Raw genomic sequence first — 19842 nt, 5'->3', positions numbered from 1 at the left:
AGAACAAAAACAATATATTCAGATAAAAGATTCAAGCTTTGCAGCGTGATGTTGACTGCATTACTGACTTCTATTCTTTTCATTCAAATAAGGAATCTGGTTTTACCAGTTACGCATTTTCTCTCCTTCATTTTCTTATGTTGCATATTTATCCATTGTATTTCTTCTGTGTTCTTTACATTCTGTTCCCTTTTCTCCTACTTAATCTATTTCTTTTCTCTAGCATCAGCTTTACTACCTCTTCTTTCTTCCTGTCATCATCCTTTATCCTTTTCCTATGGCCTCCAAAGTGCACACAATTTCGAAAGTGTCCACAATGCCTTCAGTAATCCCTCTCTGCCATAGCCAGTTGCCACTTAAGAATCACTCTGAACAACTGCGAAACAGATGAAAGCAAAAGTATTTCCTGCCATACACGCATTTAGATGAACACCAACTAAAAGTCCTGCCTATTCATTTTAAGCACATGAACCTTGTTTACTGAAAACAACAGAGTCAAAAATAGTTTCCTATGCAGTTGAATTAATCAAGATCCTTATCACTTGACTGCAAATTATGATTACTTTGGGAGAGGTACATATTGCAGACATGTCTCCTTTTGTTGCTTGGAAAGCATGCTGACATAAAAATCAGATGAACAAGGAACACAGCTAAGAAAATGCAAGACGCTATGCTATCACAAACTCATTTCACGGACTTACGGGCCATGAGATCCCAATCTGACACTATGTGATATGCAGGGGTAGACAGAGCCCTTTGTGGCTGTGCAGCTCCAGACCTGTGGCATTTCACACAGCATGGCATGTTCTTCCCTTCCTGCCCAGAGGCTGTGCAATGGAAGCACATACCTCACAACCCTATATTGGAAGTGCAAAAGATGAGCTCAAAGGGGCCGCTTGAAACAGAACAGTTCTTTGTCCAAGTTTCACAGGTCACTGTTCTCAAGAAAATAATCCCAAGCCATACGCAGCACCAGTGGGATATGCCTTTATAAATCAGGCTGATGTTCTTCCTTACTCTTTGAGCATTTATCTACCATCCAACAAATGCCAGCTATTGAGAACAAAAACATACTCTACAACATATTTCCACCTCCCAATGACCTGTTGCTTTGTGCGTAGGTGCTATTTCCTTTGTATTTTCCATTTGAAAAGATGGGTCCCTCTGTGATATCTACGTAATTTGGCACATTATGTTGTTGGTTCTGTGTTTTCATAAAGTATGCTATTTTATTTTTAAAATATCATTCACAGCACGTAGCTAAAAGCATGTAGTCAAAATAGAAGCTTCCAGGTACATCTAATGCACTTAAAAGCATGTAACTTTCTTACTGGCTAGTGTGCAAATAAAAAAGGAACAGGAGCACCAGTAAAAACAGAAGCAGCTAGGACTCCTGGTACTAAAAAGAAAAATAATCAGATCTGCTTCTGGAATTAAGAGATAAACATGAGGTAATCAAAAGTAAAAGCAACAAACTTCACGTATACTTCTCAATTCTACCACATGCAACCACTTCCAAGATCACTTATGGTTCAAAAAATTTATTGATAAATAGCCTGATACTTAGCAGGTTGAAGCAGTTTATCTCACCACCACTTCCGACGCAAATGATTCACCAAGATTTATAAAGAAAGAAACAAACAAAAAAAAGACCACATAAATTCACTTACAATTAAAGGAGCACAAAACAAGTAATTTAAGTAGCTTACATGAACAGGATCCAAAATTTTGACTGCTGCTTTGCTGCCATTTTTCTTATTTAACACCTTGAAAACTTTTCCATATGTTCCTTTGCCAATAGTCTCAATTATTTCCCAGGTATCTGACGGATCAGGAAAGTTATCAAATATAATTGTTTTCCCAGTCAATGGAAGCATCTCAAATGATGGCTCCTAGGAAGCAAGAAAATTGTAATGTTCACTCAAACAAATGGTTAATAGCAATTGTTTTCCTACAAATGCTAAGCGAAATGCATATACCAGTCTCAAACACTAGAAATGTTTTTGCATGCACTGTGCACTGAAAGCATAATGTCTAGCACTCCCTGAGATTCATATAGGCCAGGACACTGACTGCAGCTTCTTCCTAAGGCACCACCTTTCCACCTCGTGGGAGCTTTACTGCTTCTAGGCAAAGCATTCTCTTCACCAGAAAATGAACACAAACGAGTTAAAACATTCGGGGGAGAACTTTTTTTTTTGTTGCCTATTCTCAAATATTGTTTTTCTCAAAATTCTGTTTTGCTTTCTGGTTTTTGTTTTTTTGTTTTGTTTCTTTCTGTTGGTTTTTAGTTACTTTATACATATATAGAAATGCTTGCTATGAGGGACTTCATAACTGGGACTACACAAAATAATAAGCAAGTTAAGGATGATGAAGGAATTAGGATTCATAATCCCAAAACATTGCTTTGTGGGATTCAACAGTGATGGAATTTCAACATTTCTCTACCTGAGCTTTTGTTTTTAGAATTGAGGTTAGCTATTTGTTTAAGTTTTACTGGATACTCAATCTATAACTAGTGTTTTTTGGGGATGAAAAGGACATAGAGAGCTCCTTCATTAGAAAAGAGACCCTGTTTGAGCAGGAAGGGTGGACTAGATGACCTGTGGTGGCTCCATCCAGCCTCAAACATTTTGTGACTCTGAGACATGCAAATCCTATCAGGGTCTGCCTACCCAGAAATCATTCTCTACAGATTATGTAGCTTTCCATCAAAACCTAGGGTCTGCTATGCCCCACATTACAAGAGTACACAGTAACAGCCTTTGACCCAGGCAGGGTATGGCAGGAGATAGGCAGAAGATAAAGAAAGGAAGACTCATTTCCTCCTCTTCAAAGATGAGTACATAAGATGCAGGAATGCAAAGACCAGCCTGTGCCAGAGCCAAACAGGGAACTGATACCCTGAATCTCCAAATATACCCTTAAGCAAAGGCCCACCCCTGTGCACAGAGGCTTTATAGCAAGAACATTCTAACAAAAAAAAATGGACATCATAACCTGCAGCTTCAGACAGCTCCCCAGGCTTTGTTAGCTTCCTATACATTAAAAGAACACAGCTGAAATTCGTTGACTCCCAGAATCAATTGCTTATTTGTCTGTTGAGACTGGTACAAGGAGAACTATAAAAAGGGTTGGAAACATGATCCTGCAGGTGCTATTTGGCCATCAGAGAACATACTAGAGACACTGTCACATGTACTTGCATTTTCCTCTGCAAATCACACCAGTTGCACATCATCTTAAGAAAATTCACCACATACTTAAAAACAATGCATTCAATAGCTGTCATACTTAGTTCAATAATTTAAGAGTACCATTCCAGAAGGAATTTATTTACACTAATCCTTTGTCTTTGAATTTACAGCTTCAAAATCATAACTTGAGTAAGTCATACTGAACATCGTATTTCCTTACTTCCACCATGTTTACGAACAAGCCCCTGCAGATAAATTGTTTAGCTTCCACCTCTGTTATTAAAAATATATGAAATGGAATGATTTCAAGGGTTCTGTTCTGGGTGATGAATAACGTTTTATTACATCTCAGTGAAGCCGAGAAAGCTGATAATGATTTAACCTCATATATCAGCATTAAATTGGACTGTCTCTGGAATACGTCTGGATGCCCAAACAACTGGGTAATTTATCATACCCCTCACCATTAGGATTTTACTTTAAAAAAAACAACTTACAACTTGATCCAAACTTCTGAGCTGGGAACGTACCCTTGAACTTCTACAAAAACCCTTTGAAATACTTCTGATGTGAACAGCTCACTCAGCTTCTGCTCAGATTTTGTCAAACCTGGCTCCTGCTAAGGCCTGATGTACGCTGGGAGCAGCACCAGGAGGTCAAAGCCAGAGAACCAGGTAGGCAGGACAGGTGGCCATAAAGAGCAAAAGGGCCAATATGCACCATGACACCTGCAAATCTCTATGTCCTACAGCCATTACCTTTTGTCTGGCAGTCTCCTCAGAATCTGCTAACTTAGGGAAATGATGTAGGCCAAGCCTCCAAGTTCGAAAGCATAAAACATCAGCTTACCCAAAGCTTTTGAAGTGGATCCAGCAGCAGCTGGACTGCTGAGGCCTTCCTGCTTCCCCATGGGATACAGGGGACACCTACACTGTGATGGAGGAGGAAAAGATAAGCGCTCCTGCCCTCAGCTTGGTAAGTGTCTTCTTCCCCCTGTCCCGTTTTTCTCCTAGATGCACAGATGAAGAGTTATGGGTTATAAGTTATGAAGCCTTATAACGTGAATGGTGAAAAAGTGAACTTGTGCTAAATCAACCTGGGCAAAAGTGGATTGAGCCCCTGTTCATTGTGCTTGTTTGTTGTATTTCATAATGAGCTCGTGAAATAAAGTTTAAACCACAGAGGACGTTGTCCAGTAAATTTAAGAGATCCAAATGGACTATGACAGAGTGATTAAATTCAGGGTATTTGAGGCTGGAAAATAATAGTTTTGTAGTTCCAAGACAACAAACCAATGTGGTAGGGTGGTTTTCTTCCTCTAATAGGGGGATCTGATGTTAGTTATAAGAACAAATCAGATAATAATTATTATAAGCCAGCCCCTGTGACTTCTCACTTCCTAGGCCACCTCAAACACATACACCCTATGCAGCAGACCTCAGGTTGCATAGCAGGGATATCCAGTGACAGAATTGTTTAGGTTGGAAAAGATCTTTAAGATCAAGTCCAACCACTAACCGAGCACTGCCAAGTCCACCACTAAACTGTGTCCCTAAGATGACCTGGTCATCATCAATGCTGGTAGATCACTGCATTCTCCATCCTTTTCTGTATCTAGCTAGTTCGGAGTGGGGAAGGGAAAGGGCAGCTTCACGATGAACAAAGTGTATCTCCTGTGGCCTATCAGATCACTGCAAAGGCAAGTCAATGAAGCTCATTTATCACACCCAAGTCACATACTAATTGCACTCGTGAGGGCTTTATGGTCAAGGCCACAGAGCATTACAGACAACAGAGTCAAGAAGGAATAAGCAATAGGTTTTGTTCTGCAGGTTGGGTTGAAAGCACAATGGAACCTGAATTTCACATGGAATATTACACGTCAATCCAATATTTTCATTCCTGTTTTATACCACCTAGTTTGAAGCTTCTCTCTATTTCTTCCATAAGGAGCTGATAAAACAAGAGAGGTACCTCGCCTCATGTCATTCATCCTTCTCCATAAAGGGAGCACACATGATTACAGAAGCAGATACCTATTCATACAGGACTAAAATGAATCCAGCCTTTAGGTTCCCATCAGCATCTTGTCTCCTGAATATCACAGTCTTCTGGTCTTGAAAATTAGAATCAGGCCTGCCTTGGTTCAGTTCAAAACATACCTATCAAGGTTACCTTTGATTTCTTTTATTTGTCCACACCACTCCCCCCTTCTCATTTCAAAGACTGCCTCATTTCAACTGACATACCTGCACATACCTTACCCTGTAATTTGCCAGACATCTTCACATGTGTCACAGGAGGTAGATGTCAGGAGCCAGCAACACTGGTTTACATTGCCTGTTGGGTCTGTTACCTCTGTAGAGGTGACACCTGCATTCCTTCAGATTCTGAAACTTAAACCTCCTGCCTAATGGATGTCAGAAAAAAAATCGCCCTAAAAAAACAAACAAACAAAAAAAACTACAAAAAATAAAACCAACCTAAAACACCCCACCCCGCCCCCCCTGAAAAAAAAAAAAAAAAAGAAAGAAAAAGAAATTGCAGGCAATGTTTATGTAGAGACTGCAGAGGCTTGTTATATCAAAGAAAAAAAACCCTTCTCACCTCACCACCTGATGCCTTTATACAATATGTGGTTTATAAGTTCTTTGGTCTGGTACTAATTGCAAAACACAGTGGGGTCTTGAAATACTTAACGCAATAGCACAATAAAATCCCACAACACATTTCCTCTTAATTCATGAGTTTATGCCACACTGACAAGTACTTAATAAGAAAGTTAAAGGTTGCTGCATGGAATCCTTAAGACAGTCCAAGAGCATGAGGCTACATACACCATTCATCATACTAATACCTAGCACTTTTTGGATAAATGTCCAAATAGTTTGATTATTCAACCATGAACATGGATTGCAGCTCAGATCCTGAGCTAGTATAAATGTAGCTATAATGAGCCACTTAGGCAGCATACTTTCTCATCCATCATTCAAATAATAAGTTTTGCACTGGAAATCACAATACCACCCCCACTTAATTCTAGGGGAAATTGGCCTCTGATTTCAATGATGATACAACCTATATCTGAATGGGAACTATAGACAAATCTAAGGTCAGTGTGACCAGATTACCTAGTTTGGCAATTAATTAAAATCAAGTGCTACGAACACAATTTTTGGGGTTTATTTTACTTCATTTGTCAAAAGCCAAATACACTCAGCATTATAATTTTACTCTAAAATGTGAACAAAAATATAAATCTGCACAATTACATAACTTATGTATTATCTGTGTATCTATCTGTATTATCCTCTTTGATTGTGTATCAGTTTGCTTGCTACTTTCCACTCTATACACTCCCCAGTGTTTTCCCAGAACTGAATAATTGTTTTTCCCATCTGCAAGAAACTTTTCGGAGGGGAAAAAAAACCACCCTCTTTAGCCCCAGCTATGATAGATGAAGAATGAAAATCAACCACCTTCTAGAGGAGTCAGTCCACTTGTGTGCTTCTACAAGTAAGAAAGACACAAGACCTGGAATTCGCCTAACTTGATATGCGTACAATATACCTATTGGAACCTAAGCTGGGTACCATAATCCCATTCTAGTCAGCCAAAGCAATCAAAAATTGATTCACCTGATCTGGTTAGCATCTCCCTTAGCATTAAGAAAACTTGCTCTCCAGACTCTAATGATTACCTTGGCTAAATTTCTATTGACTACAACAGGGAACTAGTTATACAGCTTCAGGAGTAGACATGTTAGGTGAAATGAATCCTAGCCTACTCACCTTACCACTGGAAACAAAGTTATACCTTGACAACTGACAAAATTAGTATGAGATCCATGCTACAGTTAGGGAAACTGCAAGCTAGCCACGTCTCATCACTTGAAAGTTGGCAGGCAACTTGGACATTGTCTAATGATGGACAGAAAAGGCAAGAACCACACAATGACATTGCCAAACAAACTTTGAACCCAACAACTGAACCCTAAATTAATGTAATGGTAGAAAGGAATTGTTACTTTAAAGTATTTGGAGGCAAGAAGTGGTGATAAATTTAACGTTACCTCAGACACTGTATTTCCTGGGCACAGCTCAAAATATATATGTTAACCTTAGGGCTGCTCAAGGGAAAAAATGGGTCCATTTTTGAGGGCACTTTTAAAGCGTTCAGTCTTTGAAGGACTGGGTAACCGTTTCTTCTGTTTCTAAAAACACTTCTCCTCTTTGCTGACTGGTATGCAAAAGAACTTTCCCAACTAAGCAAGACAGCTTTTAGAGAAACTTGATGCCTCTGGACTCCTTGACCTCTGTAAAACTTCTACACACAGTAGAGAAACAGAACTGTGTGGTGTCGGTACCTGATCTCCTTCTATTGATAAATGCATATTAGGTGTCCATACTGACATTTCATCTGCTGATTATTATTCAGCTAATCTTGACATTTTGACTTGCTGCTAACTGAACTGGTCAGCCTGCTTAGGGAGGCTCCAGCTCTTCACTCTTTGAATGTTCTTCAGGAGGCCATTACTGGAAGAGATCTACATCAGTGTTAAGTTCCACCTTGGTTTTCTTCCATTCCCCTCCATGCCCTGCAACAGTAGAAGTGCTACTATATGCTGAGGTTTACTGCTCTCAGCAAAGTCCATTGGAGGAGAGGTTTTTTTTAAGCCATAGGTTAAAGAATCACCGAGGGCTGTAAGATTCAATCTAATCTTGTGCACAAGGGCTACAATCCTTCAGAGCTCAAACATGACATCAGTACAACATCCCTATTTTTGCAGCCAACCTTTAGTTCTACGAAGAGGCAACAAAAAGAATGCAGCAACAAAATGGTGAATTTAATTACTGCAGTCAATTCTAAAAGCTCTGATATTTTGAAAACAAATCCGAGCTACAGATTTTTATTTCAATTGTCATCAAACAGCAAATATTTATGCAGGGGCATTACCATCATGAAAACAAGATTAATAATGGAAGTGGGAATGGTCCATTATCAAATTGTATTTGGACCTTGTGCCACCAGAAGTAATGAACTGACATTAGCAAACCATGAACCGAATCATACCCAGCTCATTTTGTGGCTCCCAGAAGAGAGGCGTTGCAAGTGATGAGAATAATTTTTCAATAGCTACACGCTAGATCGATATACTAGCAAAGAACATAGCTTTCAAAGCTAAAGCATCACTTAATTTTCCTATTTTAGCACAGTAAAATTTTATAAGGCCATAAAAATCAATACGGTGCGATCTCACTCACTCCCTATGTCTCATAACTTCAAACAGCAGCTAAGTAGCAACTCAAAATTAATTCAGAAGCTGTTATCAATGAGTTTTGACAAGGCTTGAAATGAAGGCAATACAACCATTTGATAGGAAGATAAGTAAGGCATTACAGACAACAAGAAAACTTGCCAGCACTTAACATTAGCAGGCAAGAAGTTACGGGGTATGTGCGTACCCCGGGAACGCTGTTGGGCACGGTGATATTCCACACATTCTCCTTAAGGCCCACGGTTTGCAGGCTCTAGCAGCACCTGCAGCCAGCCCCAGCACCCTGGCTGTCACCACCACAAGCACCTCTCCTGCATACTCACTTTCCTTACCCCCAAACTCACCCACAGGAAAAAAAGAAACAACTTAAAAAGTAGAAAGAAGCAGGATCTGCCCCGGGGCCTGAACGGGTGAGCCCAGGGCACAGGGCCAAGGCAGTGCCAACCCGTGCCCTCCACACGCTTCCCGGGGACGGGACCCACTCGCTGCCTACTCGGCCACGCACGCACACCCCGGCGCTGCCTGGAGCGCCCGGCTCGATAGAGGGGCGCAGCGGGCGGCACCGTCGCACCCGTCCTGCCTGCCCGTGGTTTTCCGAGGGCCGGGCTGCACCGAAGCCCCTCGGCGAGGCGTGGTTGCTGAGCAGGGGCGAAGCCGCCAGTCACTTTGCGTCCACAGGAACCCCCCTCCTGCCCTGCCCACCGCTCCCGGGCCGGGGATTACCCGCAGCGAAACCTCCTGTGCCCGCAGAGCCAGCGCTGCCGAGGGGGCTGGGGCCGGACACCTCCGGCAGTCGTGCCTCGGATTCGCCCTCCTCCTCCTCCTCCGGACGGCCCTGGCCCGGCCGCAGTCCCGCCCCGGGGTCAACGGCGGATGAGCGGTTTGCCCCGTTAATCCCCCGCAAGCACCGCAAAGCCGGGAGGGCTCGGTCCGCCCCGGGAAGGGAAGAAGGGCAGGGCAGGGCACGGCGGGGCCGCCGGGGCGGCCCGTCTTCCCTTCACGGCAGGGGAACGGGCGGATGCCGAGCCCGGCAAAGCTGCAACCAACCGGGGGCTCCGGGGCTGTCTGCGTGCGGAGCGCGGCCACAGGCACCAGGGCCGATCCGCCCGTCGGGGATTACACCGCGCCTGTGGTCCTCGGGCATCCCGGGAGGCTTACCTGCGCCGCTAAAAATAATTGAGACCTGGTGCGTGCAGAGAGCTCACGTTAGTGCCTGTTGCAGAGGGGTAGCTACAAAGCGGCAACACAACGTAATACCGATAGCAGGGTGAAGTTGCAAGATAAAGTATTCAAAAGTTGGGAAATGAATGATTTTTTCTAGTATAGTTGCTAAGTAATATACAAGCCAGGCTTTAACTATGCTTCTATGTTTTCTGTGGAGGATGCTTAGCACTTCCACTGCAAAGAAGCAGCCAAATTTAATCAGCACCAGGGAGTGTGTGCCTCCATTGGAGACTTCTGCTGTCGCACTGAGTTTACCTTGTTCCATTTTTCCCATAGCATTTGAACCTGGGTTTTGTTTTCAGATAGGTCTGACAGTAGGGGAATTATTTCTGAACCATCTATATTATACGTCTTTCATGAAATCAGTGCAGAGACCAAATAGTTCATGGACAGCCTTCCCACATGAATATATCTGTGATGGGAAAGGCTGCTTGACTCAATCCCGACATCAAATAAATCACATGGATAAGAAGCCTTATAAAATTCCTCATTGTGGGAAACTAATCAATAGAAACTTATATATTCTTAAACAGCAAACACCACAAGCCAGACACTTATACGGACAAGAAGCCTCCTTAATTCCGTCCATCAAATGACTGCTTCTTTATTGTATAGAAATTGTTAACATTTCTAGACTGTGTACAGCATTATGCACATAGGAATTCATGAGGAAAAGTTTAAGGTGCCATATAGGCTTCCTTAACTCCTTTCAGCTGGATGTTCCGTTCCTTCATAATCATTCCTCCCCCCCCATAAAAAACCAAAATGAGCTTCCTAGTTTTATAATCCCATTTTACTAACTGGGATCAGAAGCACTAGGAGAATAAGGCCTCAGTTGTAAAAACATCCATGTCTTTTAGGCTTGCATTGCTACGTGAACAACACTGTGCAAACCTTCCCTCTCCTTGAGCAAGGCTGTCATTGATTTCAGCTGTGCTTATGAGTGCTTAGAACCCACTGTGTTTCAGCTGTGTGTCTGGCTGGATGGCAGGTTACAAGCAGAAGCTTTACCAGAGTGCACCATGATGAAAGGCTAGAAGCCTGTAGTGGAAACCCAGGTACAAAAAGGGGATGGTGGACCCTCATACCTCTTCTCCCAGGCAGAGCTGGCATGCATCTGAGGCCTGGAGCAAGGAGCTGAGAAATGTTTAGACACAATCTTAAAGCCAGAAATGACAATAACTTCAGTAATTAGTTCACAGATCCCCTTCCACTCCTAGCACTACTGTCTTAAAATAAACCCACTTCTGCTTGCCTTGTCTGCTTCTTGATACCTGCATGCCAAAGTCACTGTCCCTTAGCTTCAAGGATGTAAGATTCCCTTGAGCACTCCCTCTCCTGTCAAAGGGTCTCAAAGGCCCATGATGTGACTGAGCTGAGTCCATTTGGAGTGAAGTGCTGTAGACGCTCTGGTCTTCTGCATTAACTAATTGTTCAGGTTAACTCGTCTGTGAAACTCGCCAAAACTAGTTTCTGTTTCATTCAGATGATCCTGAATGATATGCAAGTAATAACAGCCCATTGCTGCAGAAAGGATCCTAGTTTAAATGAGTAAATGTCACAGCCAGCTCTTGAGGTCTGTAAAGGTAGGCACTGTTCAAACAACAGGGAGTTGCAGCCCTTAGTGAATGACAATTTACATGTCAAACAGACACTGGTTTTGCAGAAAAACTGGTATGTGGAGTGATAAACTGACATTCTGTGTTACACAGCCTAGCCACATTTCTTCTTTCCATTTATTTTTACCCCCTCGTGTTCTTTCTCCATATCAACATGCCATGGCTTTTGCCCCTCTTTTTCCTCAAATGTATTGCTTTGCTTTTCTGTAGGAAGCCTTCCAGGTAAGTTTTAAAAGTTCTTGAGTGAATGGGGGTATATGTACCTTCTTTTCCAAAATAAATTTGAAATAATTAAGGACAAGTATTATTTATTGACAATATCTAGTAGAAGATAAATAGTGATCATCTCCAGCTGTACCTGGTATGAGGTTAAGTTGTGCTTAATGCCACGACACAGCATCTTGTACTACACTATCTTTTAAACAGATTGCAGTTAGATTGGTTTCAGACTCTCTCCTTGCCTTTCAACATAGCTCTTGACTTCATTAGAAACTTTGTGGGTGTAAGTCTGAAAACTATTTTTAAATTACTGAGAAACATGAAAGCAGTATGAATAAATACCCTTTCACAGCATCCTCAACATTAGATTTCACTAGACAATACTTACAAAGTAAGTCTAACTTTTCATTGCAGTATAATAGACCAGAAGCATAAGTAAATAGCATGGACCTTTCTTACTTCAGAACTGATAAACTCACTTTTACATTCTGAGAAGCTTCAAGTGATGAAAAGAAAAAGAAGATGCTTCTGTGATTAAGGCACTAAAATTAAGATTACAATGTACTTAATAAAATACTTGCTGTACTGTGGAAGTCCTTACTACATCCAAATAAAGTCAGGATCCTGCTGTGCTGGACACTGTGGAACCGCCTACAGAAGCAGTTCCTCCTGCTTCTAGGCTGTGAATCGTGGTCAGAGCTCAGCCATGGAACGCCTGTGGGACCTAAGGCACGTGTTCTCTCTTTTCATCTATTTTTTTTTCTTTATAATTGAGCTTTTAATACTATTCTGTGCATGAGGAGGTGTTTTGATGGCTAATTATGGACATATGCAAATAACAAGCAACAGACAAAGATCAGCAGATACATAAATACTTAAGAAAATAAACAACATGTTCAACTAGCAGAGGAGAGATCACCACTATAGAAATTAAAGAACTTACCTCTCTGGGAACTGCTTTTTGACCTCCCTAGCTGCTCAACTGAGCACAGCCTGTAGCAAATAAGAGGAACTCCTCCCCTTTGGGTGTTTATTACAGGGAAACAATACTTCCTGTGACATCTGAGTAAATATCCTCTAGGAAAACCACCACAGAGTTTGCCTACAGCTAGCTTAGTATTCCACCATATCCAACATAATGAAATACCAAGTATGCCCAAAAGCATGAGTTATTTCTTGAATGCAAAGATTTCTCTGACGCAATCCTGAGCTTTACCAGGTATTTTCTTTAGTTGATCAAAAGAACTCCGTAACCCCTTTTGAAGGTCTTAGATGCGTGATCCTTGTAATCACATTTAAGGGGCTGGTTAGCTCAGGAGATTGTTAATAGGATACGAAACCTTTCACATCCAACCCAGATCAGTGCAGGTGGAAAGTTGTGACTATTTAACAGCTCCTTCATGCCGTGTGACCTAACCCAGTTCCTAAAAGAGAACTGTTTGTATTACCTGAAATTTGCAGAATGTGGTTTTCAGGCTCTTTTAATTGCAATACAGAGCATTTGACAAACAGGAAAATAGTTAAAAATTACATGGTAATTAATGAATCCAATTAAAACTGCAATCAAAAGAATTTTGAAAATCCCCACTCCAAAACTATCTTCACCGTCTCAAGAAGTCCATAAGCACAAGTGAGTGTTACAGTAATCAAAAAGCAGGAGTTGCTGGGAAGCAGGAGTGATATAGAAAAGTGACAATTCTTCATTTAAATTTCACTATCAGCCCCTGTTATTAGACCCAGGAGTTGCACATCTGGCATGAAAGTAGTGCCTTTGAATGTTGGTAGCCTAACTCACTGATTCATACCGAATAGGGAAAAAATGAAACCACAATCAAAACAAGCAAACATATGCAAGGCATTGTGTTCAAATCTCACAGCTGTTTCTACTCCACAGGATTTGAGGTAGCAAAGTTGTAGGGTTTTGCAGGTATTGTTTTCCAGCTAAGAAAGTCCTAAGTCAGATGCAATTTGAACTCGTATCTCAAACTCAGTTTTCAAAAAAGGTTCTTAACTTTTTGTTTTTTACATAAAATATCAGGGAAAGAGCTATTGGAAGTTCTGGAATATAAACCCTTCCACATGTATTCTAAAAATTGCAGGAGTGAAGATCAGGGGCCAAATGATAACTGCAGAGAAGATCTATGCTACAAAATGGCTTCTAGTGTCAGCAGTTACTTAGAGAGTACACTTATCCCTTCCTTGGAACATACTGATCACCAAAAGAACCTTAAAGGATTTTGCTTACGTACAGTGATGTGAACTAGTAAGAAGACGGTGGGACATGTGAGGATTGCAGCTTTCTGCATAGCTGGGTGTAACGTAAAGCACCAATCTTGAGAACGTGTTCAGGTAAAGATTTGGGGTTGTAGAGCTGCCATTTCCAAATTTGCAGAACAGATCTCTCATAGTCACAAAGCTGCCTTGAAAACTGCGGGATTAAAAAACTAAACGAAGCAATAAACATCAGTCACGTGGTAACACTGGTCATGTGGGTCACCTTGTTAATGCGGCAGTTCCCCTACTGACTGCTTAGAGGTTTCAGGTTTGGCACTTTATATTCTTTTGCAAAATACCTTTGAATCAGGAGGGTCTCCTTTAAGTCCTGGAGTAGTAGTGCCTGCATTATGCACAATCCAAGTGGATAACAGTAAATAAACTGTGTATTTCTTTACAGCTGTATTTCTCCATAGCCCCTGAAGGTTTATGTAATCAGGAGTCTAGCACTGGAAAAATTGCCCATTAAACAAATATCACTCTTGACATTACTAATGCACTATGTTATATAAATAGGATTGTGATCTAATGAAGTATAAGCAGCATGAATGTATTGGTAATTCAAGCAGTTAGACTGATGTTTGTTATATACATGTAGTTATCTGTGCTGTTCTGATATGACCTTTAAATACATAATAAACAACCAACCAACAACAACCAAAAAACAGCAGAATCTTTCTATAAGATTATTTATACTTCTTTCCCACCCTGAATTAAAATAAGACCTAATGTCCAGAAGCTATTCAGTGTAGAGGCTCCTACATAATGTATACTTGTACAGCATCTAGCATCCAGTCTCTGAGTTCATTGCATTCCAGGTGCTGCTGTTTAACAGTGCTTGTTAATGGGGTAAATAGAGGTCTTTTCATATAAGGTAATAAAAGAAGACTCAGTGCTGAGCAAATGTGTCTTTTCTTCTGCCTCTGGAGGGGTCACAGTGCACAAATGGAAGTGTCAGCCAGTAATGATAGATGGCATTTTGTGGGAGTGAAAAGGAGAGGGAATCAGTCTTGATGAGTAGCCAGAGCACATACATACATTTCTGTACAAAAAGTTGCAAGTGAGATCTGCCTGACCATTAGGTCTCCAAATCACTTGCTCACTTTTCTTCTATCTGACATGATTTTTTCAATCAGCCTTGGCTGGTGCAGAAGATTCTCCATGTTCACAGTTAGAATCATAGAATCATAGAATAGCCAGGGCTGGAAAGGACCTTAAGATCATCTAGCTCCAAACCCCCTGACATGGGCAGGGTCACCTCCCACTAAACCATGCCACCCAAGGCTTTGTTCAACCTGGCCTTGAACACTGCCGGGGTGGAGCATTAACAGTCTCCCTGGGCAACCCATTCCAGTGCCTCACCACCCTAACAGTAAAGAACTTCTTTATTTCCAATCTAAACTTCACCTGTTTAAGTTTTAACCCGTTACCCCTTGCCCTGTCACTACAGGCCCTAATGAAGAGTCCCTCCTCAGCATCCTTATAGCCCCCCTTCAGATACTGGAAGGCTGCTATGAGGTCTCCATGCAGCCTTCTCTTCTCCAGGCTGAACAGCCCCAGCTTTCTCAGCCTGTCTTCATACGGGAGGTGCTCCAGCCCCCGATCATCCTCGTGGCCCTCCTCTGGACTTGTTCCAGCAGTTCCATGTCCTTTTTATATTGAGGACACCAGAACTGCACACAATACTCCAAGCGAGGTCTCACAAGAGCAGAGCAGAGGGGCAGGATCACTTCCTTTGACCTGCTGGTCATGCTCCTTTTGATGCAGCCCAGGATACGGTTGGCTTTCTGGGCTGCAAGTGCACACTGAAGCCGGCTCATGTTCATTTTCTCATTGACCAACACCCCCAAGTCCTTCTCTGCAGGGCCGCTCTGAATCTCTTCTCTGCCCAACCTGTAGCTGTGCCTGGGATTGCTCCGACCCAGGTGTAGGACCTTGCACTTGGCATGTTCCCACAAACACCCATCACAATTCTTCAAATTTCAATTTCAGACACTAAAGACATTATGGCTTACATAAGACCAACTTCTCTCAAGACTGAATCAGTTCCAATAGCCTTGGCAAGAGTCACAGGGCACCAGCTCCTTAATCTGTGGATTAACTGGATATTGAGGTTACCATTTGGAAAAATTAAGCTTCTAATCTTCATAATATGTAAGGAACTGTAAGTTTTAATCGAAATATTCAGGAACAAGATGGAAAAGAATGATAACCTAAGAAATCTTACGAATTTTGTTTTGCTATGCCTTCTTTTTTAAACCATGTATTTTATTGCAAGTACCGTGATTTTGAAAAGATATGACTTGTGTGGTTTGCAAATTTGAGACTGGAACTACTCAAATTACTATTCTTAGAGAATTTCAAGTTTGGAATATCATAAGATGCAGAATGCTTCCAATGGATACACAATGTCTCGAGTGTTCTTTGTTATGCTCCCCCCCCCCCCCCCCCCCTTTTTTTTTTTTCCTATTTTATGCAGTTTCAGACTAGGAGCTTGCTGTCAGTCTTGATTGTGCTTCCCTTGGAGCCACAGGTAACAAGTACATTGCCAGCCTTCACACTCTTCACAAATCCACACTTCATTAACCCCAAACAGTTGCAAAATAACAAACAAATAAATAAACCCTAGAAAAATATCTTTTTCTTTCAGGCGAGAAAGAGGCAGGTTGGTTGTATCACACTAGCCTCAAATCAAGAATGACAGCATAATCTGAGAAGAACCTGAAAAGCTTTTCTTGAAGTTTTTCTCCGTTATTCTGTTAGTACTGTTATAAATTCCTCAGCCTCCTAATCAGAGGCACACCACAAATGAGTCTTATAAACAGTTTCCTGTTTGTGAGTCTGTCATTAATCTCCGAGGATGTTCCAAAGATAGCTCTTGGAGGATTTGGATTTGTCATCTTCTTCTTTTTAATCCAGTTAGGGAGTGTAGCAAACAGTGACACAAACAAGATTACATTTTGAAGGGGCCCATGCATGGTTATGCATGCGGCACACAAGACATGCTGAGCTCTGGTTTCCTGCTCTGCAGTTTGCTCTCTTCCTGACTGCTCCTCCTCTTTTCTGGTTGATTGTAAACACATTTGAAAAATACATACTTATTTTGGAAAAAAATTGCAGATTTCTTTTATTTTTTAGGAGGAAAGCTGTGTGCTATCCTGGTGTTTAGCATCTTACCTCTTTATTACCATAATTGTGTCCCAGTGCTCTCCCAGTTAGTTAAGCATATACAACATTCCCAGCACCGCATTCTGCTGAATGACAGGACAGCCTTGTAGTCTCAGCTGCTAGCAGGAATGGAGGCAATTCTTCCCCCTCCCACAGATGACTTCCAGCATTTCTGTGGTGACGGTTTCTTTGGAGCCAAATTGTCATTAAGACTTTTCCAGGGAACAAGCACTCTTTGAAATAAAATCACTGATTTTTAACACTGAGGGTAGTCTGAAGACTGAAGTACAAAAGGTACCAGTACTCAGAATACCTTCAAGTCAAGGCAAAGAATATAAAACAATAAAAGGGACTGTAGTGACAGGACAAGGGGTAACAGGTCTAAACTTAAACAGGGGAAGTTTAGATTGGATATAAGGAAGAAATTCTTTCCTGTTAGGGTGGTGAGGCACTGGAATGGGTTGCCCAGGGAGTCTGTGAATGCTCCATCCCTGGCAGTGTTCAAGGCCAGGCTGGACAAAGCCTTGGGTGACATGGTTTAGTGTGAGGTGTCCCTGCCCATGTCAGGGGGTTTGGAACTTGATGATCTTAAGGTCCTTTCCAACCCTAACTATTCTACGATAAAAGGCTGTTCAAACATCAAGAATTCGGTGATCCTGGAAGTATTAATTGCATATTGATTATGGCAGCTGGTGTGCTGAATGGTCCCAATTGCTCTATCCATAACCATCTCTCTCTGTTATTTATAACTCCTCCAATTTCTCCCATTAGCTACAAACTTTATCAGAAAATATTTTTGCTTCCTAGCTATTGTCAGGAAAATGTTCTTTAGGACCAAGACTGACTGATACAGACTTCCATTAGAAACATACCTGGTTTAGAATGGTTTTTAACTTCACGTTAAATTTGAGACCTACAAATAGCCAGTTTCCAATCTTTCCAGTGGTGATGGACTGATTTTATAGATTCTTGGGACTAATATATCTAGACTGACTGGCTTTGGTGTCTTATATAAGCTGCTATAGCTAGGAAGGTTTCACATTTAAGAAGTTACCTGGTAATATACTCATGTTACCTGTCAAAAATATTAATAAGAAAATCAAGGTAAACTTTAAACTCCTCTGTCTTTTCTGAATAGGTCCCAGTTCTCATATGCATCTTAGCTGTGCTGTGTTGTGGTTGGCATTATAAAAAAAGTAAGTTACACAGATTGCATTTTATAAGTTGATATGTAATTTCTACATAAGGCAGTACTGGTTTTGTCGCTCATATACACTTACACCTCAGAAGGTTTCTGAAATGGTTCAATATGATCTGTAATTCACAAGTGTATAGTAATGTAAATTGTCTGGAGTGAAGTAGATTATTGAATAAGCTCTGAAAGTCCCAATAAATAAGATTTGAATTCAATCAAAAAGCCAACTTCAAAACCCCAAAGCCATCAGTCAAAAAAAGCTTGTTTTCTCCTTCACATTATCTAGGTAGCAAAAACACCTGTACTCTGTGTGTTTGTTAAATAATATACCTTTGCAAAGCTGAGGTAAACTTATCTGTCTGTTCTTTAAAACATTTAAGTTGCAATTAGTGTAATGGTCCAGCAGTTACTGTGTCTAGCTGCTCTTCAGTGCCAGAATTAGATCTTTAGTTTGCCTTTTAAAATTGCTTTTTAAAAAGGATTCCTAAGCAAACCTGCAGAGGAGCCAAAATGGATCTAACCATGTGAAAGTTTTCAGACCTGAAGATGAAAATGGTCTTTATGTAGGTGCACTAAGGTACTGCTTGAGTGGCATAAAGTTTGCTCCTCAAACTCAGCAGCCTTTGTAGCTGCTAATGCTGAACTGTCTCTGAGGAATGTATCATGCACAATGAAATTTAATTTCAATGAACCCTAAATTAGGAGCATCATGTAGGTGACTGGGTTTCCCTTAAGGTGTCCCTAGAGTGTGAACTGGATTTGAACTAGTTTTGTTGGTGCAGTATCTCAAGAGACAAGAGAATACTGGTGGAAATGTATTGCTGACAGGAGAGGTAGGGATGCTTCATGCACTACTACAAAGCTTGCCACTGAGAACAGCTTTTCCCAAGATGTGATCTTGTTTCAGTCCTGGGCAGTTGTATGCACAGCCTGTGCTAATGACTGTTCTTGACTTTGTAACCATAATAATGTTTTCTTCAGCTAAGCATCTATATATGATCATTTATAACAACCAGTGCTATTTCCACCTCCATCACCTGTCCTTACACAATTGTGAATCCACAAACACACTATTTGGAAAGACTGGACAAATTCTCATTTCAGATGTAAAGCCAGTTCCAAGTCAAGAATTAGGATAAGGCACTTTATATGGGGTTGGCTTATCACACCTTTGTCTGTTACAGTGCTTCCTGTACCTTTCTTTGATGGATCTGAAATTGCTCACTGCTGGAGACCCAACACTGGACTGTGTATCCCACAGGCTTGGTTCATAACTATGGAAATTCAGTGTTCCCACTGCAGCCGCTTGGCCTCAGGATTAGAATGTTTTCCTACACAGTTTTTGCTTGCCACAGTCTCCTGTGGAGAACATGGTCAGCACAAACTAACCCTATCTCCTTTTTCCCTTTTTGCTAAAACACAGTACTTAATCATTGCTTTCACACACAATTGAGACAACAATGCAACTTTTGATTGCTTTGCTAAGCCATGCAGAGGTCAGGGTTGCTGCTGCTCTCCTGTGCACTGCCCTCCTCAATCAGCCTGTCTGGTTCAGAAGAGGTTGTTTTTTCCGGGAGATGACTTTGTACCCTGAGGTTCTAGCTTTGATTGTGGCAACTGGCTTACTCAGCAGGCACCACAGGATGCAGAGGGAAAGAGAAATCA

At 41.4% G+C, this 19842-nt stretch overlaps 1 protein-coding gene across 1 annotated transcript in view; it reads right to left on the bottom strand.

The window, feature by feature from the left end:
- MYO3A (myosin IIIA) overlaps nt 1-12588 on the bottom strand; it is a 123220-nt gene extending 110632 nt beyond the window's left edge. Inside the window, exons 1-4 of the mRNA XM_065666606.1 lie at nt 12484-12588; nt 10791-10839; nt 4050-4209; nt 1710-1892 (exon numbers count right to left, since the gene is read on the bottom strand). Coding sequence (XP_065522678.1) covers nt 1710-1892; nt 4050-4209; nt 10791-10819 — 372 coding nt within the window. The 5' untranslated portion in view covers nt 10820-10839; nt 12484-12588. The remainder of the gene's footprint in view (nt 1-1709; nt 1893-4049; nt 4210-10790; nt 10840-12483) is intronic.
- Between the last annotated feature and the right edge of the window lie 7254 nt (nt 12589-19842).

The sequence above is a fragment of the Lathamus discolor genome, chromosome 2 (genome assembly GCF_037157495.1).
Source record: "Lathamus discolor isolate bLatDis1 chromosome 2, bLatDis1.hap1, whole genome shotgun sequence".
Lineage (NCBI taxonomy): Eukaryota > Metazoa > Chordata > Aves > Psittaciformes > Psittacidae > Lathamus > Lathamus discolor.
Note: the sequence above shows the minus strand (reverse complement) of the source record. Positions and strands in the feature narration are given on the sequence as shown.